The sequence below is a fragment of the Thunnus albacares genome, chromosome 7 (genome assembly GCF_914725855.1).
Source record: "Thunnus albacares chromosome 7, fThuAlb1.1, whole genome shotgun sequence".
Taxonomy (NCBI): domain Eukaryota; kingdom Metazoa; phylum Chordata; class Actinopteri; order Scombriformes; family Scombridae; genus Thunnus; species Thunnus albacares.
Window position 1 is genome coordinate 19301889 of NC_058112.1, and position 23817 is coordinate 19325705.

Consider the following 23817-nt stretch of genomic DNA (forward strand, 5'->3'; position numbering starts at 1 on the left):
GAGAAAAGATCATCCTCATCATCATCATCATCATCATCATCATCATCATCATCATCATCATCATCATCATCATCATCATCATCATTATTAAAAGCAGTTATAGTTGCAGTTCATTCATTATACTAACAAAAAAACACACATATGAGATTGATTATTTCTAAACTGTGCAACTAGTATCATCAAGTATGATGATGATTAAAACTTTATTAAGCAGGTTGTAAAAAAAGCCTCAGGTGTATTCATTCATACAGTCTGTCATGAGTAATTCTGTTCTTTCACCACTTGGTGGCGTACTGTTAATGCTCAATGCTTTCACGTGTCTTTCCCACAGCCTCTGAAGACATACAGTAATTAGATGAAAGGAATTTATGAAAGGTGAAACTCAGTGTTATTTGGGTCTATTAAACTGACACACAAAATAGCAAAGGCATATAATTAAAAAGTAATTATCAATCTGGCTGATCTCAAGAAGGCCTTTCTTTCTCTTGGTTGTGATTGGTTGGTCGAGGAGGCATGCAGTATTTCCTTTCATGGTCCTTTAGGGCCATAAAACTCTACATCATTAGTCAGTTCATATTTCAAAGTCCTCAGAAAACAGCCAGGAAGAAGGATTTTTTTTTTGTCTGCGTGCATCTACTGTTAGACAGTCTTTGAAGTTAACATTTAGCATTTTTAAAACAGAGTTGGTGGTTAAATAAAATATGAAATGAAAATGTTTTTTCACTTTAAGTTCATAAAATCATCTCACCATCCATGGGGTAGATAGCTTCTGCATTGGCGGAACAGTTTCTAATGCACTCTCTTTCGTTTTTGAAACGATTGGCATTTCCTCCTTCGCCTCTGTATAGGAAAGGGTTGCACTTATCGATGGTGGCATCATAATACACATAAAAGTCAAAGCTTGTGCCATGACCTTCATCCTTAGGCAAGCCACATTCTGTTGGATAAAAATAAACCACATGTTAGTTTTTTTGCATGTGCAAAAAGTACAAGGTGTTGTTCTGGTTTTCAAGAAATACCTTTTTGGTATTTTCATCAGAAGTCAAAGTGCATATTCACTGTCAGGTACTATTGGCTGATTACAGTAAGATTGCACAAATACTGTATGACAAATGTTTTAGCACAAATCCTCAGCAGATACCTGTGATCACATTGCTAATGTTTAACTGACCTCCACTCCCTCTTTTTATGACAGCAATAAAAAGTGTCATTTATGGTGCATTTTCAGTCTTCCTGCCCTCATAGATTTCACAGGAGGGAAGCAATTTCAAATGGTTCCTTTATTATCACACCTTTTAACTGAAATGTACTTGATTTTGGAGGGAAACCAACTAACTGGATAGACTTGGGTGCTCAAAATCTGGGCCTCCCCAGTCATTTACAGAGTAAGTGAGCTGAGAGGAAGATGCAGGTTGAAATGCTCTTAACAGTCAGGCTCAGACAGAAATGATCTCAGTGTTTGAAAGTTTGGAATTATAGAGGAAGGAATTTTCTACTCAGCTTAACACAATCGTTAGCAACATGTAAATAACATTTCCAGGAGAGTAAACGTACAGTAAATACTGTCTTTTCGTTTTTGGTTACATCTAAAGACAATCATTGTTGGCTTCAGTTGCGAGTTACAACATGAACATCAAGTCAGTTGAAAAGGTAAAAATACAATTATATCCTGCTGAGAGATGCAGTCTAGACTTGTATGATAAATGGAAACATTTTTCCATCAAGTATGCTGATTTCAGATTGAACTGAATTCATTTTAGTCCTTACTACACACAAATATACGGCCATCACTCTCATGTATGTGATTCAGAATACAGGTTATTTAGTCCCCTTAAAAACTGAGAGATCAAACTGCCCATATAACCGCCATGTTGCTCGGAAAGGACTGAAGGTGAAGCTTTATCTTCCTGATTTAGTCTCAGCAAAAAAGGATAATTAATACTTTGACAACCACACAGAAAATACGTAAAACACCATATTTTGTACTTGTTTAAAACTGCAGCAACACACAAGGCTAGACATTCCTCATTTTCAGTAAAGGTCATGTGCTGAAAGCCTGGCCTATTCTTAAAACTTAACTTCAGGTCTATAAACTGGTCTTTGGTTATGGTTTTAAATCAACTATAATTTTAAAAGAAAATAGTTTAATATACTTGCTAAATGAAAATTTACCTGGTTTGTTGGATTTGCAGATGTGGAATGCAGCAAAAGCAATCCCAAAAATTAGCAGGTGCTTCATTTTGCTGGTTGTCTTTGTGCAGTCTTTCCTGGAGTGAGTGAAGGTTGTAAACTACAGTGGGAGTGGGTTATCATCACTGACCTTTGGACCAATATTTCCCCAATGATTCACCTTCAATCGAAACAAAAGTTTACAGCAGGTATAGACATCTTCCCCTTTTTATTACCTTTATCACAGGTATAAGTAGGTTAGTGTTTTTTATATTAGGGTGTGACCAGAAAAAACAACTCTATATACAGAACTCAATATGTAATAGTGTGTGTTTCATTTGAAACAACTCCTTATTTTGTATTAGTGGGAGCAGCATGATACATGGGTAGACTGAGGGCACAGATCAGCATATTTAAGAACAGTTAGACAGGTTGTTTTGTCATTTCATGATGCGTGTTGAGACCTTAAACATCGGAACTGAGATTACCCGGAGAAATTTGCAAATGCAACCCCTCCTTTTTCAGAGGGCTTGATTAAAAGAAAACGTGTAAAGGACAAGTTCAACACCCTCCCTCATCATAGATTTACCTCAGGGAGAACTATCCTCTTATTTAGTCATTTCAGCTGACATACTCACATCACCTTTCCATTTTTGCAGCATAAAACCCTCATCTTTAATGTGTGAGTATGCTCATCAAGAGGCAAGAAAGAGAAAAAATGATTTCATACATTTTAAAAAAAATTATATTATAGATAGATAGATAGATAGATAGCTCTTAGTATGCCTCACTTTGACAGAGTCTTGATTTTAGGTGACTTACATATATGCTACCCCCTGGATCCTCTTTTACTATGGATTTTATAAACATTGTGCATTCTTTTAATCTCACTCAGTCAGTGCCACTCACTTAAAGGGCCACACCCTGGACATTTACTGTCCCTTGTTTTATTCTTGATAGTGTTGATCTCTGTGAGGCTAGCTCATGTGTGTCTGACCACAAAGCTATTACTTTTAAATCCCTCTTTCCACCCGCTGCTCCCACAGTGGCTACTTATGTTTCTTCAATACAAACTATGCTGAAAGATTTCACAAGGCCTTCACCACTGCATCTACACATAGCAATAGCCACAAATCAAATTTGTCTACAGAAGAATTACTAAACAACTTCAACAATACATGTTAAAATGTACTTGACTCCATAGCACCTGTAAAAATCCAGAATGTCAATCAACTCGCAGCACACGTTGGCTAAATAACTATACCAAAGAAATAAAGAGAAAATGCAGACAAGCTGAACAAAAATGGAAAAAGGACAGCCTGGTAGTGTCATATCAAATTATGAAAGAACTAATGTCTGCCTATCAAAAATAATAGTAGAAATAATAGTAAAAGAAGCCAGGTCCTCCTATTTCTCCAACATCATTACAACAAACCATCATAACCCCAGAATTCTTTTCAAAACCATCAAATCTGTAATTAACTCTCCTAGCCAATAATCATAATCAGTATCAGCCAATAAACTGAAGCCACAAACATGATCTGTGAGCAAATTTTATCCTTCTTCACAAACAAATAAATGAAATAAAACTCCAGATTGGTCATGTAATCAGTGACCCTTCTCCTTCTCCACATTGCAACCCCTCTGCTCAATAACTTTGAGGCCCTTTCAATGTGCACTTTTTTTCCCCTTCAGATCTTATGCCTGCCAGATTTCTCAAAGAGGTTTTTAACAGTGTTGGTCCTGCTATTTTATCTATTGTAAATAGCTTTCTGTCCACTGGCTGTGTTCCCTCATGCCTTAAACACAGTAGTTCACCCACTGCTCAAGAAACCTAACCTTGACCCTACAGATTTTAAAGATTTTACACCCATTTCTAAGTTACTGTTTTTATCAAAAGTTTGATAAAAAAAAAAAAGACGATTGGCCACTTAGAGTTGATTTCCTTTATAAATAATTATGATATTTTTTTGTCAAATTTCAATCAGGTTTCTGTGCTGTCATAGCACCATGTCTCCTCTTCTGTGGCCACTCTGACTTGCGGTGTTCCCCAAGGCTCCATCCTTGGCCCCTTGTTGTTCTGTATATATATGCTCCCTCTAGGACATATATGTAAACACAAAAATCCAGAACCATTGTTATGCAGATGACACAAAAATTTATGTTCATTAAAAAAACAGTGAAGAGGGCAACAAATCAGAAATAACTCTCTTTGGTCCCCCAAAGTCCATCCAGCATCTCAAAAATCAGGTCTTTTCCCTCTCAGTCTGATCTCGAGAAGGTCATCCATGCATTTATTTCATCTCAGTTATATTACTGTAATTCATTGTGTTCAGGATTAAGCCAGAAAACAATCTCACACCTTCAGCTGGTACAAAACTGCTTGGCTTTTAATAAATACTAGAGGAGGAGATCAGCCCTGTTTTAGCCTCTCTTCACTGGTTACCAGTAAGTTTTATAATTGATTTAACGATTTTACTGATCACATTTAAAGCACTTCTTGGTTCAGCTCCCAGGTACATTGCTGAATTGCTGCTCCGCTATGAGCCAGAGCGTGGCCTCAGATCCTCAGGCAGGGCTCTGCTGTGTCTTTCTAAGCCCCAGCTCAAGACTAAAGGTGTTTGCAGTAAGGGCTCCTCAGCTCTGGACTCCTTGCCCAAGAATCTGAGGCTTGCAGGATCAGCGACATCTTTTAAATCACTTCTCAAAACATATCTTTTTAAAAAAAAACCTTTTATTAATTCTAGCACACTAAAACAGGAAGGATACATGTCTTACCTGTTTACTGTTGTTTGTTTTTTTATCTTTATTGTTGGGGATTTTATTCCATTTTTTGTATTATTTTAATTGCCTGATCTTACTTGCCTCAGTCCTGAAATGTTTTAATCCTGGTTCAACCATGTAAAGCACTTTGTAACTTTGTTTTTGAAAAGTGTTGTATAAATAATGTTTATTTTATTATATTATTATGATGACTAGTTGTGATGTCACAAAACCATGCTCATACAAACATGTCTTAAAGGATAAGTTCACAATTTTTCAAGTCTGTCCTAAAACAATAGCTAGATGCCCAAATGAACATTGGCATGTGTTGTTTTTATTGTTCATACTGACCATTAAGAGATCCCTTCATAATGTACTTTCAATGTAAGTGATGGGAGCCAAAATCCACAGCCCTACTTCTGTGCAAAAGTGTATTTGAAAGTTTATTTGAAGCTAATATGAAGCTTCACCCATCCAAATGAGTCAAATCACATCAACATCTTTCAAAGTTCCTGTCATTTTAGTGCCAAATTCCCTCTTTTTGTTATGATCCTTCCACTGCAGCTGAACAGGATAACACTGTAGGCTATGTTAATTGTCAACTTTGAAGATATTATCTGACTAACTCAGATGGCTGAAGGCTCATGTTATCTTCAGATAAACTTTATAATAATTTTTTTCTCAAATCAAGGACTGTGGATTTTGTCCCACATCACTTACATTATAAATGCATTTGGAGGACATCTTCTTATGGCCAGTGTGAGCAAGAGAGATGATTACAGTGAGCAAAACCTGTTTCACTGCACCAAACTATTGTTTTAAGAGAGACTTGAAAAAAACATATCCTTTAAACTGAGATTTAAAGTGAGCACAGAGAAACTTCCCCCCTTCAGCAGATGAATATGAAAACAGCCATCCAGTGTCTCTGCACATACATCATTCTGCACAGTGAAGGTCAAACATTCAGTCAAGAAACAATAAGAAAAACACATTTTTGGGTGGAGGGGTACTTAGGTACATAGGTCTGTAAACTTATCATGAGGCTACAAAGTTAAAGGTAAATGCAATTATTTATTTATTTTTTATTATTTTATGTATGTATGTATATGGCGTACATTGTTGTGGTAGGCATCATTTTTTAAGTATTCGTTTTATATTCTGCCCCAACTTAATGTTAATTGTATTTCAGTGTATTGTAAGACAGTGGGCTTCAAACAAACCTCAACTTCAACTTGCAGAAAGGTGGGGTGAAGGGAAAAAACATCTCAAATCTGTTTCACAGTGTTTTCTCCAGCCTCTTGATGCACTTTACTAACAAGGTCATATTGTATTTCAATAGCTTGGCATTTATCAAAAATGGTGACCCTGTATTTCAAAAGGGTCAAAAATGTTGGAGCCGGGGTCTGCCTTTGGAGCCCTCAGGACAGTAACACTTCCTTATGCCATGCCCCAAATCCATATTTAACGACAACTGAGAAAAAAACCCCAAAAACATTATTGCTTCAACTTAGCAAATTATCAACATGTCATGCTGTTGTGAAAATGTCATTCATAGCCTACAATAGCCTAAATAAACTTTGGGAGCACCTCTTTAACGGCTCAGACTTAAACAGCTTAACACACGGCACTGAAACAGTTTTATTAGTTGCAATGTACACTGTATGCATTTGATTTGTGTGACAATGTCGTCTTTGGTTGGATTAAAATGTAAATATTCTTCCCATTTCATCTTTGCCAGCTTTATTTTATCTAATGTCTAAGAGTGGACGGGAATGATTGAAACGTCTTTTTACTGTAATTGTTGCAGTAGAGGGGCATTTGCGGGGATGCAGTGATTAGCGACTTTTTGGGAGGAGGGTAAAGTGGGTGCCAGTGGCCCCTTAGAAACCTTTGTCTCTTCACCCTTCAGCGTCACAGAACATGGTGGGTCACAGTTTGTTGTTGTTGTTGTTTTATATCTGATTTATTTATGAAATTTTGAATGAACACAATCACACACATACTTAAATAAACGTAAACCCTCGTATATATGACCAAGTAAAAAAAGAAAAAAAAACATCCTGTAAGGTGAGGTAAACATCAACAGTAGTAATGATACTGAGACACGGGAGGGTAATATTAACAATAATAATGAACAACAATGATTTAAAAACAAAAACAAAAAAACATCCAAACTACAAGACATTTTGGAGACAGTAACATACTAAACGTACTGCGTGTTAACAGCGTGGGGAAAGCAGAACTCGGCCAGGAGGTGCAAGAAATTGGATCAGTATGCGGGGGGTCGCTCGATCAATAGGAACATCCAGCTGGAGGTACTTGACATGCCCTAGAAAGGTTGCCAAATTTTTGCATAAATTAGAGCCACGAAGGGAATGTTTAATTTTCTCTCATTTCACATAGGATAGGGCATCCTTTATCCACTGGGTGCGAGAGAGGGGGGCGAGGATTATTCCAGTGCATCAGAATAACACGCCTCGCAAGTAATGTGAGAAAAGCTTCAGTGAAGTACGACGGCAGTGGACGGTCAGTCTGTAGAGCACCGAGAGGGCCAACTAAGGTTGAGGGGTGGATATTAACAGATGTGATGGCTGACAAGATTTCCAGAATAGAGAAAGGGCGGGTCAAGTCCAAAACATGTGGGTGAGATTAGGTGGTCCTAGGTGACATTTATCATAATTTGGGTCAGTGCCAGAATAAACGCGGGCCAGTTTGCTTTTAGACCAGCGGACTCAATGAACTACTTTACATTGTAAGACTCCGTGACGGGCACAAATAGATGACGTGTGGACGCGTTTCAAAAATGACTGCCAAACCTCATTCTCTCTATATTAAGATTCGCGGGTCACGTAATGCGCAAAATTATCAGAGACTGAAGATTGGTGCAGTGTTATACAGCTTTGAAATAGTACCGTTGAGGTGATTAATAGGAATGTTAAAAGTGGTGTCAACCAAGGTTTACAGATTTTTCTGTAACACCGGTGTTATACCGTATTTGGTGACCCACCAGACTCTGTGACCTGCAGCGTTGAGGAAAAGTACTCAGATCCTTTACTTAAGTAAAAATATCAATACCACAATGTAAAAATAGTTAATTACAAGTAATGGTCCTGCATTTAAAATCATACTTAAGTAAAAATATAGAAGTATTACCAGCTAAATTGATAAGTAGAAAGTAAAAGTACTAATTTTGCAATCGGGCTGTGCCGACTTTAGTAATTTCAGTAGGATTTTAATGCAGGATTTTTACTTGTAATGGTGTATTTTTCATTGTGGCATTGATACTTTTACTCAAGTAAAGGATCTGAGCACTTCTTCCAACACTGCAGGTGACAGAATCTGATGGGTCACCAAATACGGTGTAACACCGGCACATCTGGATACCGCATCCTTCGTCCTGCCGGCAGGTTTGAGGTCGCTTTGCGCCCTAAATGAGTGACTTGGCGTGGATGCGGTCGCCGCTGTTGAGTTGTCACTCTTCGGTGACCATATGACTCTGGAGGCTGGTTTTGTTGTTGCTCTGACGTCAGTGCAAGCTACAATGAAGCTGACAACATGAGTATAAAAGCCGGTTTAAAAGGCTGGCGCTCTGGTGCTCCAAGTGGCTGCTCTGCACCGAGTGAACATCAAGCTATCTCACACGAGGGAGGGCTGAGAGAATCAAGATGCTGTTTCTGAGCTCCATATCCATCGTTTTGCTGCAACTGACTTTGTTCAACGTGCTGCATGGTAAGACCCTTGCTGAGTGCAAGATGTAGAAACTTTAGATGTACTTGTAGATTTGTAATAAGTAGAAAGAGGAAGAAAATATTGTTTGACAGCAGGGTATTTGGGCCATTTAGCACTTGAAGAAAGGATGCTTCATGGCAAGTGTCTTATCCCTCTTCTGTAGAGTAAGGATGACATGATTGAAATGTGACCACTTAGCTCTGAGATTAGTACTCTAGATATCTCTTCCAGTTAAATTGCTTTCACTTTGTTATGGTTTATTAATAAGAGAAATTGTCCTGTATCTTTTTAAATGTGTGAAACTGTGATATTGTGATTACATTTTTAATCTACAGTAATATTTTCTCCTGTCTGTTTCAGGTGCCAAGTGGACATACACTGGTAAGTCTGATCCTATTTTCCCAACAATCCGTTAGTTGTAGATAATAAACTCATCCGGTTTTCATCCTTTGTACATGTGAAATCCCAGCTGATATGCATTTTATGTCCTGATCATTCCCTGCTCCACCCCCAAAACCAGCATTACCTAATGGCGTGTTAAGAATCAGTTTGATGTTATACACAGATGAGGCAATAACTGAGTCAGAGAAGATGTTATCGTTGTTTCACCCCCCCACAGCAAGGCTTTGAATTAGCATTGTCAAATAGTAAGACGGAAGTGATGACAGTATCAAATGTGTGTGCCTTGTAACCCTTCTTTGACCTCCAAAGACAACTACTGACATCCCCCTGTCACCTCACGTAATTGTAGAGGTCATTACATACTCTGAAATTACAACATAAGTGATTTACTGCTTGTGTCTCTTGCCTTAAGGTCCATGGGAAGGGACTTCTTGAACCATGACTATATCTTATATAAACCACGCTCAGAGCGTGACCTCTTATCACTGTGTCACTGCTTCTCAACAGTCTGTTGGGAACTGAATGTTAAAACAATAAAAAAAGCAGGTGTAGAAATTCAATGCATTATCATTTTTGGACAATAATTCAACTCAGTTTTCACCACAATCATTAATCAAACTTGCTGTCCTCTTTTAACGATAACTTTCAAGTGTTCAAATTCTTTTACACACGCACATCGGGGATGAATAAGAAAAGAGCTACTTCTATGCACAGTTATTTAGAGTCAAACGATTATAGTTAGTGGAAATTTTCCTCGCTTAATTTGGACCTCTGAGGAAGGCTGATCCACTCAGTTTTTATTATAGCAGGGGTTTGGCATTAATGGGAACAAATGAGCCTTTGAGGATGCAGTTTACACAGCTGTTCATTATCTACATGCAGAAATTTAGAAAATAGAAACAACCAATCAATGGGGAAAAAATAGCAAAATTTCAAATTTATGCATCAGTACAGGGAATACTTCAACAATGTGATTGAGCCAATGTAAACATGATCAATTGTAAACACCTGGATCCTTAACATTATATGTACTAAATGCAACAGTCAAACTATCAGAAACTTTTACTATTATCTTTGATAACAAATTAACTAGTAACGAAATTGGAAAGGTTTGTGATGACTATTGTAGAAAAGAGCTGATGTAAAAAAAAAAAAAAAAAAAAAAAAGAAGAAGAAAAAACCTCAGGCTCCTCCTAAGTGCAGCGTGGTGGATTTCATCCTCAGTTACAATCAAACCCTCGAGAGGCCTTGTCACAGTAGTCAGTAGTCCAGAGGGCTGGTAGCACTTGACGGGGGCACAGCTGAGTCATCTGAATTATCTTCACCTCAACACTCCACCCTCTGGAAGAGGACAAAACAGTGAAGCTTAACATGGGAGTAAAATAAATGATGTTGATGATGACTGTTGTAGTTTCCTCGCCCTGCTCTACTATTGTGTTTTTGTCATCCTGACTGTTGATGTTATCCAGTTGAAGGATTTACTATACCCTTACATAAATCTCATGATTTAACATTCCTTTTACACACAAAATACCCCATATTTTAAAAAAAGTAATCACAGTCATGTATGTTCTACTAAGAACTGCCAAGGAGTGCTTAAAGGCCACTCAAGGCCATTATTAAAGGGCAGGCTGGGTCTAATTAAAACAGCAAATGAACTGGAGTAATTATAGCCATAAGAGTAACTTTCTTTCTTATTATAGGGAGGGTTTGCCTAGATTGAACTTGAGTTTTGCTCCAAACAAGTATTCAGTGATTTCACAGCTTCACTTGATGCCTTTTGACATGTCTTGTACAGTCAATCCACATTCATCTGGGAAGTGACAGTCGGGACTTCATGCTGCATCATTCATATTTAACCACGGTCAGCTGGCATATGGTGAATGGTGAATTTTGGATGAATTCTGGACAGATAATGACTTGGTGGCGAATATGCAGAAGTGATGAGAGTGCTGGTACATTGTGGGCCTTTCATGATTTTTTTATGCAGCTACAATCGTGTTTTTTCAGATTTGATAGGATCCATTCATCTGTAACTAATAGCTTCACTTAACACTAAGCATCATGGATGAAAAGCTCAGTGTGGATCCTGACATTTCAGTGGACACACTCAAGAGTTTCCTGATTTCCTTTCATTCTGCGTAAATTTCTCATTAACATTTTTGTCTTATTCTCTTCTATTATTTCTGAAGCCAATGTGCCTCATTGCCCCCTGAGAAGCGCTATTGAGAGACACCCTCATGCAGCTGAGGTCACTTTGTAAACTGCATGACTTGATCTGCAAATGTGGCCATTTTCAGTGTCCTTTGCTTTATAGAAACCTCTCATTTGGAGAGAGACAGCGTTCTCACTGGCTCTCCCCACAAACAACAGCCTGGTTCTCACTCTTGCTGCTTTAGAGAGGGCCAAGAGTGGAGCCACGGGCCTCTCCCATGCTCCCTTGTACATAGATAATAATACTTCACTTTGATTACAGATATAATATTCAGTAAGCCAGGACAAGCCCTGGCCCTCTTCTGAGCCATCCTCTGTTCAGGTTTACAGCCCTTTTAACATTTGAAAATATAACAATTCACTGTTCAGATTACTTAGAATATATGTAGTTTCCCTGTATATCAAAATAATTTACTTCAAGTTATAGTGAAAATGACATTTGGACTACATCAAGCCACAGTCAAGTCCTAAAACCAATTTATTGAAAATAACTTATACTGATCCTGTTGCAGGGCCACTGGGAGAGCACCAATGGTCCAAAAACTATCCATATTGTGGTGGAGCTTTCCAGTCTCCAATAGACATCAAGTCAGAGCTCATGAGGTTTGACCCAACTTTACGTCCAATTGAGGTTCACGGCTACAATTTGTCACGCAACGAGCAGCTCACTCTTGGAAATAACGGACATTCTGGTGAGTATGTCATCAGCGTTATTCATAAAACACGTTATGATGTTTGGTAACTGAAATGTAATGGGTATTTTAAACCTGGTTAATAATAGGTAACAAAACTGTGCATCAACAAATCAAATATTTTATAACAGCTAAAGTGCGCACCACATTTTGTTTGGCTTGGGATTTAGAAATTCTTCGAATTAAAGTGACACACATAACCATTAGAAATGGTCCATATACTGTAAACAAGGAGTCTGTCCTTGCTGTAGAGACCTAATTCCTGGGTCCTACAGAAATTTCTGGGTCCAACCTACAGAAAATGATGGGAGGATCTTCTTTCTACGTCTACAACAGCAATTTTCCATAATCACTCTCTTATTATCTCAGCTGTCCTTTCACCCAAAGAAAGAGCTTCATATTTAGTCTGGGAAAATATGAGCAGAGATTAGTCTTCTTTTCTGCCTACACTGATGTATCTTAACAACAGATACCAGCATCAGTTTATCTGCAAGAATGTTCAATATCTATTTATAACCCAGTATTAAATTTTATTGCTAAATATAGCAATCCTAACATAAACAACCATGCCCATGTGCCACAGAAAAAATAATATTTGGATGACTAACATAGATCATTGTGATTATTCCACACAATTACAGGTTGTTGAAGGATCGTACTTTGTTTGAAGATTTAAAAAAAAGAGTTTCAGTCAGAGAAAAGTGACGTTTACTGTGGCACTGAACAGCGTGCTGCAGGAAAGGTTAGGTTAGTTTCTCATAGATTTCTTGAAACATGATGGAGAAATTGCAATATATAAGGAACTTCAGTGAAAGCGTCTGTATTGCCAAACATGTGTGTAATGTCTGCCCTGTGTTGTTGATAGTGCAGTTGCTGTTATATTGGCACAAGTAAAACTAACAGGTTGCAAAGACCAGACAAATGCTTATGTGTGCATGCCTGACGGGCCTTAAAGCCACAAGCTTCACAAGGCATCATCAGTGTGACGTGTGTCTGAAATACGCTGACAGAGGTTTTTTTACTTATAAACATTCATCATACACTGACGAACATGTGGACAGTGCATCTCACTCCACCATGAAGTAACTTAAACGTAACTACACAGCTTTTGCAAAAGAACAGCAGAGAGTATGCCACACTGAACTCCTCGGTTTATCTTATGTTAAATGTAATGTTTCATTTGATCCACAGTGCAAATATCACTGCCCTCCAAGATGCACATCTCTAGCTTCCCTCATCGTTACACTGCAGCTCAACTCCATTTCCATTGGGGCTCCTTTAACAGGCCTGCAGGCTCTGAACACATGGTGAACAGTAAGCAGTATGCAGCAGAGGTAAACAAAGCAAACACCACTTCTTATTACTCGCAACTGATGTTCAAAGTAAATGCATTTAAATATCCATTCATTTTATCTGCAGCATCAGGCGACTGCATCTTTGTGTCCAAATGATTTAATACTTTATGACTTAAACATGTAACATTTGACTGGTAGAGAGGACACAGAGTCACGGACACCCTTCAAGGCTTTACAAAAGGTCTGCATCTGCACATTACTGCTCCAGTTTCTTAACAGTGGTGCAGACATTCAGTTTACATCTACTTGATCTACAGTTTCAGACAGTGCTTATTGTGGATTAAGCACAATTGAATGCTTGTTTAAAACACATTCTAATTAAAGTTTATAACAATAAACACATTGTGAATTTATATGCAAGCTGTAGAAAGACATGATTCACTACATGTCTTTAAGAGAGGACAGTTTAAGCTCAGTTTTTTTCTAATAAATCATTCCATTTGCCGATCAAATTATCATATTTTACCACATGCTAAAAGGCAAAGACATATTTTCAGTCAGCCTCAGTATGTACAGTATGGCGGCATGTCTCATTTCTGCAGGGTTTAAGGGGATTAGAGTACCAGCCTATTATATGCTTTGGTTTACAACCACCTCTGTAAAGGAGTGGCTGTCTCTGCTATTGAATGTGTCAAGCCCTGTAAGCAGTTTTCACACTCCAGTTTTCTCTATTTATTTTGGTATGTTAAGTAAGGCAGAAGATGTGACCATAAACTTTAAAAGTAAGATTCTCTTTTATGGCATGAAAAAATAAGAATCTATTTTGTATAATTTGGTATAATAGGAATTACAGTGGGTAGACACTGAAATGGTTACAACCTGTGTGCTTTTATGTTGCCATGCCCCAGCTGCAGCACAGCCACATATAAGGTGCTGTGGTTTGACCTGAGTTTCTCAGTGGACACATCGAGATCATGCATCTTTTTCAAGTCTCTCCAGGCACCAGAACCACAGTTTTGTTGATGACATGTTTCAGAGGGACGGAATGATGGGACATTGAACATTTCCCAGAAATTGTGCAAATGTCAATCTTAATTTAAATTAAAAGATGGAACATGATCCGTAAATAAAGTGTTGGTCATATGTGGCTTGAATGACTAACATGACTTGCGCTAAATACACAATACTGTCACCAAAACAAATGACAATCTGGTAGTCTAGTGTTTTTTTACTGTAATAGACCAACAACTAGTTAAAAAGACTACAACAGCTGCTGCTTTCTTATGCATTGGATCATGAATTACTTCTCTTTTTCTTTACAGATGCATGTGGTACACTTCAATTCAGACAAGTACCCCAATATGTCCATGGCTGTAGACAAATCGGATGGCCTGGCTGTGCTGGGTGTCCTGATTGAGGTGAGGCGCTATGAACTCTGTGGTGTAAGGGACAGTGAACTGTGAACCTCTGTGGAGCAGAACCATCTAACTACCTTTTCATATAGGTTGGGCAGTTCAATCCGGCCTTTGAACAGTTTCTAAAGTTCATCAACGGCATCAAATACAGAGGTGAGTCTAACATGATGCTCTCCTTTAGCAGGGTTTGTTTTGCAATTAAACCACACTGAATGTTAGAGTAGTTAACAATACAGCTAGCCTGGTTGATTGGCCAGTATTTTTGTGATACCTCATCCACCTACAGACATTGAAAATATACTTGAAAGGCTACTCAAGACTTTTAACACATAAACAAACTACGGCTGTGGTCAGAATCTCCAAACTCTTCATCAGCTTATTCATGTGGCCATTATATATGACATAAATAGTTGTTAAACAGGTACAAATTACATCTGTTTTTCATTTCTACTTACAGATCAGAAAGTACAGGTGCCTGGTTTCAACATCAGATCTCTCCTGCCTGCACGTTTGGATGAGTATTATCGCTATGATGGGTCACTGACGACTCCTCCGTGCTATCCAAGTGTACTGTGGACAGTGTTCAGGAATCACGTGACAATTTCTCGCAAACAGGTGCTTTATCAATTAAAGTCACAGTCTTATGCAGATTTGGAAGTATGAAAAATAGCCTGATGTTAAACTAATTTTTAATTGATATTTCAGAAACTTTAATATGTCTGCCACTTATGTTTAACCTTAAAGGGGACTTTTTATGCTGTTCCTTATTTTCTGTCATAAAAAAAAAAGTTACAGTGTCGGATGTTCATATTAAATGTGGCAAAAGTTTAAAATAATGGGTAAACATATGTAGAAGTTATGCCTATCAGCAGAAAGTTCAGGCTTCAGACTGCTTTGAACACTCGGTTTCTGATGGTTTTTTCTACTTTGAAACTGAGCTGATGTCAGCTCATGTTGGATTTCTTTAATATGTCATCTGCTGCAGCATGTGTCAGCTGCTCTCGTCGGCGTTCACTGCTCCGCTCTGCTAACATGATGGCGTTTCTTTGGCTATTTCCAAAGGTACTGAGAGCTGAACACAGATAGGATAAAGAAGTCAGACAATAAGCAGGTAATAAGCCTTACCAAACAGAGACGTCCTGCTGTAATCATTGTCGCTGCGGATGTTCGTGCTGTCCATTCGCATATTTCGGATCGGATTTCGGCTCCAACAAGTATGGATGTATTTGAGAAGTTTATATTTTGAGTAGAGAGCGAGAACAAGAAGCGAAATCCACCGTCTATAGTTTATTTACGCTGCCTCAGGATCCTTTTCCCAGAGTTGAGGGAAGCTTCTTGAAGCTAGCCAATCAGAACAGAGTGGGCTTTTAGGGCGGGGGGCAGAGAGGAGGAGAATCCAAAATGGCCTATTTCAGAGAAAGGCTGAACTGAGGGGCTGCATAAAGGGGCAGTATAAGATAAATAGGGAGTTTTTTGAACTGAGATTCATGCAAAGCTACTCTAGTGGAGTCCAAAGATAAAAATATAGAGCTGGAAATGAGCATAATAGGTCCCCTTTAAATGGTGTGGAAAAATGTCAGTGTGTAACAGTCGTTTGTTTTGTTTTTGTCTTCCCAGTTTCTGTCCCTGGCAACAGCCCTCTACTCCTCCCATGCCCAGGACTCAGCCCCTGTGCCTCTGAGTGGCAACTATAGAAAACCACAGCTCGCCGACACCCGGGTCGTCCTGGTGTCTTTTAAGGAGGGTAAGTATGGTCTTTAAAATGGTGTCGCTTTACTGAATGCATGAATGCAAAGGTCACATAGTCTACATAGCCAATGCACTGCTTTTAAAATGGCAAAAGAACAAGCTTCAATGATGTTTCTTCATTTGTCTTCTGCAAAGCACCGGGCTGTCACACTGGCTTTGGCTTGTATGGTATCACCTGCTTGTGGTTGCACTTTCATGTTGATGTCATTCTTAATCGTCTGTAGAGTTGATTGACTTTGATGAGCTGCTTGGAAAGTAGGCCATCTTTTAAGACACAACCAATTAACCATTCCACTGACATACTGAGAACATCTGCAGCCCTTAAATTTGTCTCTAAAGGCTCACTTTTATGTGGTCGACTGGTTTTCTGGATTGTATGGTATTTACCTCCATATGGTGCGGTATGAATCTGCATGTTTTCCTCATTTTCAAAGCTTCACTCTCAGAGCTATGCTTTTCTAATGGCATACGTGTTTTGACATGGCATGGTGGAATCCTCAGCTATTAGCTTTCATGAGTGGCATTTAGAAGGCAATGTTCTTCTAGTTTATCACCAAAGGCAGAGCTGTTGCATGCTGGGCATGAAGGTCTAAAGACGTTCCAAGGAATATCCCACAGCCTGGGATGTTTAACAAGTTGTGATTGGCTCTGTGTCTGATGCAGGCAGAGGACTGCATGGTTCTCTTACATACACTTCTTCATTCAAGCGGAAGAGAATCATTCAGCAGCTGCTGGTAGGTGACCTCGCAGACCTAGCTGATGAAGGCCTCTACAAGCTCCTACCAAGTGGCTCAGAGAAGCTCTATGCTGGCAGGAAGAAATACCCCAAGAACCAAAAGAGTGGGACTCTGGCCAAATCCAAGCAACAAACGCTGCATCCATCACTGAGAAAGAAGAGCCAACCAACCAACCGCTCTGTGGGAAAGTTAGGGCTGGGTGAAAATGAACTGTGCTACGTCTCGCTGGAACAGAGAGTTTTCCATCAACTCAGACAATCCCACCGTGAGAACCAGCTGGTTCAGGCTCTCAGAGATGCCGTTTTCCCTGAGCTCAACCTCAGGAGTTACCTGAACTGTAAGTCAGACCTGGCCCTCCCCACTATCAGACATATTCTGCGTGGACGGCCAACAGATGAGGCTTTTGAGTTAGATCGCTCTCTGACAAAAGCTTTGATGAATCCGAAGAAGACCACAGCAATCAAACAAAGTGTGCCAAAGACAAACTACGGCAGTCTGTCCCCTGCTACTGTTCCCAGGAAACCACACAGCCATGGTTATCCACATCCTTGGCTTTTGCCAATGGAATGGGAAGACTAGAGAGATTCCGGACTTAGTTGAGACTCACATTATGTCACTTTCTGTAGCAGACATCAGTCGTGGGTCCCACAATGAAAGACTTTTTAAGCCATGCCCTGCATTCATCTGACCAATCTGTCATCTTCTGATGATTTTTTCTTACAAACGTATTTAATATTAAATTATTCTTTTCTGTATGTGCACACAATCACAATATCCTTTTAATCAGAAATAACACTGTATGCATGTATGACTTACAGTAGTTTTCACGAACCCGCTCTGCATAACCAGTCATCACCCGTATTTTGCTCAGTACTGTAAAATATGAATGTTTGTTTTAAATTTATGTCTTGACAATCTGCAAAAATGAGAAATGTATACCTTTTCACATATGAGCTTTACATCTGTTGGCATAATATTGCCTTGCTGGATAATGCTTTAAAATAAACTACAATAAAGCACAAATCTCATGTTTGTAAATCTATATACATCAAACCACATGTACAGTAAATATCCACAAACTGCCTGGCAAAGAATATTCATAGTATTATACTGTATGCCAAGTTCAGTTCTATAGTATGGTAATTGTAGAGCTATACACGTAATTATTGTCTTGCACAATATAGAGATGCAGCTAAACCAAAAGAATTTGCACAAGCGTCACCATTTTCTCTTAAAATTTGTGCTTCTGGTCAAAATGCTATTTACAATTAGTAAGAAAAACATACTAAAAATACAGAACTATTTTCAATTAAAGCAGTGCACATGAAGCATACATGTCAGATTTCTTTCCCACTGAATTGAACTCTCACTCTTAACTATTTTTTAAAATTTAAAATGTATTTGACCCCTCTCCTTAGTCCTTTTCTGCAGCAAGACGAAAGAAAAACTTTTATATCTTTATAGTCAAAAGTTTTGAGCTGCACATTTGTAAACAGAGGCTGAGGTCAGTGTAGAAAAAAGTGTCTTCCTATGCTTTGTCAGGTTTGAGATTACTGTGTTCATCTGAGTTTCGGTCTTTTGTATCAAGTGGGAAAGAGAAGTGTATTGTGCTGTTTCTCACACTTGTGTCAATGTCCAGAACCCCTGAACTCCAGGAATTTGAGAAGTAAAGCAAGGTTCAGGAAACCAATGATGCTAAACTGACAATATCCACAGTGATTTCAATCATATAGAAAATATTTTTTAAGTTTTGGTTGGTATATTTCATTTCATATTGGTATATTTCATGTAAAGGCTCCATCATCACATGCAGTAACTTCGTGTTATATCACATGATTTGTAGAGCTGCACAATTAATCAATCAGTCGATCAAAAGTAAATTAGTCTATTATTTTGATAAATGATTGTTTTAACATTTTCTGGTTCTATATTCTGAAATATGAGGATTTCCTTATGTTTTTTTGATCATATATGATAGTAAATGAAACATTTTTTGGTTTATTTTATCCGACTGTTGGTCAGGGACACCACTTTGGGCTCTGGGAAGTTGTGATGGTTTTGTGATGATTGTTTTTCACTTCTTTTGGACTCTTTTTATAGACTAAACAATTAATCGATTAATGAAAAATAATCATTAGTTGCAGCCCTAAGGATTTGTGTAATGATTTTATTCATTAAGACTTATGTCAGCCTCTCTGGGTAAGTACAGTAATTCTTCAAGTTAAAAGGTTGGTGTGTCTCTCTGTGTGTGTGTGTGTGTGTGTGTGTGTGTGTGTGTGTGTGTGTGTGCGCACATCTATGTTTGTGGCTGAGATGTTCTTACTGACATCAAGTTCAAGCAAACAGGATAGACTGAACAAGAGCAGAATGTTGAGATTAAATGAAATTCAAACTTTTCAGCATTTTTTTAAAATCTTTGTTTCATCTGTCATGTGTTCCCTTAACACTTTAACTATTCTTTCTTGGATGGTACAATACCTAAGAGGTTTTTTTCTCTATATAGTTCATTCATTTTCTCTCTTTTTTCTGTGTTACTCAGCTGATCTATCTTGGATGAACACTGGTATGTTGTTTTTATATATTTGCATTTTCCTTTTTGACATATGTCATCTTCTTTTACATCACAATTATCCAGGATTGATTCTCCCTTTGTAAGCCACTAACATCTTGTTTTCCCTCGTGTGGTTTTAATGGTTTTAAATGAGCAACACAAGAGTTAAAATGACATTTTCTCTATCTGAATTGGACCCAGAAGAAGCAGACAATTAGTTTACACGTGTAAAAGAAAATAATACATAACATCTGAAGCCATGGCTTCAATTTTAGAGCCACTCATTACTAAAATAAACCTTTCATAAAATAAACCACACGCACATTTACACACATACAAGCACACATACCAAAATGAGCACATGCAGAATGTGAGTGCAAGATGCTGATTAATCCCTTCTGCTTCTGTTGCTCCATTGCTCTGCAGGTTTACTGGTTCCCATATTGGTGGGCTCTGCACTGGGACTTGTTCTCATTGTCTCTTTAATGTACTACCTATTAAGGCAAAAACGGTAAGTAAAGGGCAAAAAATACAAGACAAAACCATGATTATGCTTGCTGAAATCATGCTCTGCACAGAATACTGTATAAAAAAGTGCTGTTTGTTGAACTAGACAAGCTGGTCAGTCTGATGATGTGCATCATTAAGACATGAGATAAAAGCGTGAGATTTGTTTGCCAGAGGGCTCAAACCAGGTGTATCGTACCCAGTTTGAAGCTGTCGGTGTGCTTGAATCTTCCTAAAATTACATTTTAATAACTGAACTGATAGTAATATCTTTCAGTGAACTAATTCAAAGCATTCCATGATTCCTTTTAAGGGGGTGATAAATATATATAAAGAGGACAATTGCAGAGGGTATTTCAAGAGAATGGTTAACCTTAATTGAACCATACATCTGGGTTTGTGGGTGTTAACAGTTAAAAAAACATGGAATTTATAGGGGTTGTGTCCTCATTAAATTGGATTTTTGCGAATGTACACTCACTTGTGCTGCTCTCAGTCACCCCTGACAGTGTGACGTTGCATAAATTATAATCCCATTTTGTATAATTGTGGTTTTCTATAAAAAAGACTCATTCCCTGGAGTCTTTTTATGGGGTTTGCATTACTGTATAACAAGCAGAGATTTTATGTGGTATAGTTAAGAACACATATGAAAATTAACTTAAGCACTTAACAAAACTAGCTTTGAAGAGAGTGTAATAATAACTCAGCACTTTTACAGCACGCAGTCACTGTGTAAAGGAAGGGATTTTTATTAAAAAGCAATGCATCGCAGCAGGCATGAGATGACTGGAAATGTTTGCTTCTTTCAGGACTGAAGATGATACCCCTACTAAACTTTCAGGGTTTAGTATGAAAGGAACTGAATCTATAGAGGAACCCTCAGTGTTATTGCTATAACAATTTATTACTTCTGCATTCAGGATGAAACAACTATGAGGGGGATGGGAAACAAATGTTTATGTACAATGTCCATAGTATATAAAACTGCAGTTGATTGAAACTTAAATGAAAGTTAAAACAAAATTCCAAAACTTTAAGGGTAGACATGGCTGATATAAAAGAGGGCCCTTTCAAAACATTTATCATGGCCAAATTTCATACATAAAGATACTGTTCATCTTTAGACACTAATCATAATTAACCTATTTCAACAAGTAAACACCACCAAATGTCTTCTGCTTTCATAAATCTAGCCTATCTGAGAAACAGAAAAAAGTCCATGAGAACAAATTTAAAGAAGAAGTGTCAGTACCCAGAGATAAAGCGTGCTATGAAGCTGTCTCCTCACTTCTCCTCTTTCATTTTCTGATGCTAATGAGGCACAATCCGCTTTTGGAGGTGAGAAGCTAAGTGACAGTCTCATTGCAGATGGGTTAGCTGCAGGCTTTCTGCATTAAACAGTCTTCAGTGTTCTTCCTCTCTTCAAATGTTCTTCTCTATGCTTCACTAAAGTAATCATGTTTCCTTACAGCAAAATATCAACAATATCATTTCTCTTTGTAAAACGAGAGTCAACTGTTTCAGTAAAGGGCAACTATTGACTGAGGTGGAAACAGGTGTTAATGTGGACACATTGAAAGTTCATAAAACAAATGAGAAAGTCCTTATTTTCACTCATCTAAAGTACTTTAACATCTTGCTCATGCATCATGGAACTAGATGACAAGCATTATGTTGATAGCAAAATAAACCTCACACACCAAGATATGATGCTAATTTCTTCCAGAAATAATAATAAATCAAATATAAAGCTTAAAGGAAACACTGCATTTAAGACCACAAATAACATAAATTCAGATAAATGATTAAATTCTGAATGAATTATGATTTCATTTATTCCTTAGATCTGGTGCTGAACAGGACAAAAGCAAAGATGTTGGATACAACACCGGAGAGAGAGACGAGTATGGCTCAAGGGTATAGCTCATCATCCTCAATGAAACTTCACTTCAAAGACCATGAGACCATTGTCCTTTTGCATCTCTCTCACTGTATTTGTGAAATTGTCATATGGGTCAGTTTGGACGTTTGTGGAAGCACGCAAGGTTTAAGTAGATCACATGATAATGTTTGCATGCAGCTCTGGGGTTTTGGGAAGCTGTCCTTTTTTCTTAAAGCCACAGCCTGGCTAGACTTCCTTTGCTGCGTTGTGGCAGGCAGAACATGGTAGACCTTCATGCTGGATCTTTAAAAGGGTGTTTTATGCTGTATGACTATTTCCTTAGAGCAAGAGGAACAGCTGTCCTCTTTAATCCCCCTTTCATATCCACCATGATGTGGTGAGCTCCTCAAGGAGAGATCCGCACAGATGCTTCCAGGCAAACACAGTTATGCCAGAGCTGAAGTGAAGTGATGAGAATCTCGGGTCAAGTCTGACCATGGCATCCATTCCTTTGGGCTGTCCTGGCATGGTGGAAGGCCCAACCGCAGTCCAAACAATAGGGGGTATAGGAGACGACAGACATCCCTGATGGTAGGGTGGCCGGAGAGGGATGGGCTATACCACATTTGTACCAACCCTGTACTTAGAGCTGCTCTATGGATTTTATAATAAAAGGGCGCTTAGCTCCGTACAAAGACAAGAACACACAGCTCCTTCCCTGTGAATAATACTGAGAAAAAAGGCTTTTGTGTTCCTGGCTGCACGTGGGCTGACCCCAACCCCTGTCCGCCAGTCAGATCACAAGACTAATTCCTCAGCACTCCTCTCAGTTCATCTGAGGCCTGTACAGTTGACAACAGGACTGCCGGAGTGTTATTGCATCATCATGTCATCTTCACACGGTTTATCTTGACTGTGTTATAATCTCTTCTGCCTGCTCCTGAGTTCATGTTCAGTGTAGAGTATTTGCATGCTTATGGCATAAGAAGACAAACTTATAGATACTGTAGAGTGATTACAGGCTATCTGGTAAAGAGGAAATTAAACAGTAAAGAGAAGCACACTGTGACTGTTTGTCCACAATAAGGTATTATAGTCCCCCATAACAGTCCTCCAACAGAAGATTAGTTTTCCTGCTCATTGCTGCTTGGGGCCTCAGTCTTACTGTTGATGTCCTGATACCTTTTTTTTTTAAAAAAAAAAAAAAAAAAACACTTCCATAACATGTGTCAAACAGTATTGTAAATTCTGATATTTGTGTAAGTGTTTTTCAGTTATTTTATGTAAAATCTGTGTAAATAACTGCTGTCATGTGGAATAAAAAAAAAGAATTAATGTGTTGTTTTGTTGGGGTTTTTTTCTTCAAATTTATATTTTCATAGCATATTGTCTGGTGAGCTTTCAGTCAAACCCAATATCAGTCACTGGCAAAGTCATATTTTGACTGGGTCATTGGTCACAAAACCCTAATTAAACATAATCAACCTAATTAAACTAACTAAACTAATGAATTCCAATTTGCCTCTGCTTTTAGACGTTATACAAAACTCATTGGCATCACTTAGAGTTTATCTGCCCTTCCTGACCTTCTGTAAAGATAGAAGAATAAAATAAACCCATATTTTGTTTGGTTGCTAGTCCCTGCACAGTGCTGCCATCTAGCGGCTGGTAACTTAAAGTACAACAATATTAAGTTCTACTTCCGGGTC

At 38.3% G+C, this 23817-nt stretch overlaps 2 protein-coding genes across 7 annotated transcripts in view; one reads left to right on the plus strand and one right to left on the minus strand.

The window, feature by feature from the left end:
* The window catches only part of si:dkeyp-73b11.8 (BPTI/Kunitz domain-containing protein), a 7292-nt gene extending 2222 nt beyond the window's left edge, over window positions 1-5070 (minus strand). The window contains exons 1-2 of the mRNA XM_044357738.1: window positions 2173-5070; window positions 749-937 (exon numbers count right to left, since the gene is read on the minus strand). Coding sequence (XP_044213673.1) covers window positions 749-937; window positions 2173-2239 — 256 coding nt within the window. The 5' untranslated portion in view covers window positions 2240-5070. The remainder of the gene's footprint in view (window positions 1-748; window positions 938-2172) is intronic.
* ca12 (carbonic anhydrase XII) overlaps window positions 1-23415 on the plus strand; it is a 27317-nt gene extending 3902 nt beyond the window's left edge. The window contains exons 1-11 of one of the 6 annotated variants that reach the window (XM_044357736.1): window positions 8047-8661; window positions 9022-9042; window positions 11790-11969; window positions 13161-13303; window positions 14587-14682; window positions 14769-14832; window positions 15137-15294; window positions 16297-16423; window positions 19705-19728; window positions 20143-20227; window positions 22071-23415. In XM_044357736.1, coding sequence (XP_044213671.1) covers window positions 8598-8661; window positions 9022-9042; window positions 11790-11969; window positions 13161-13303; window positions 14587-14682; window positions 14769-14832; window positions 15137-15294; window positions 16297-16423; window positions 19705-19728; window positions 20143-20227; window positions 22071-22149 — 1041 coding nt within the window. In that variant the 5' untranslated portion in view covers window positions 8047-8597 and the 3' untranslated portion in view covers window positions 22150-23415. The other 5 variants (XM_044357737.1, XM_044357733.1, XM_044357732.1 and 2 more) reach the window with 5 other exon arrangements.
* The last annotated feature ends 402 nt before the right edge of the window (window positions 23416-23817 follow it).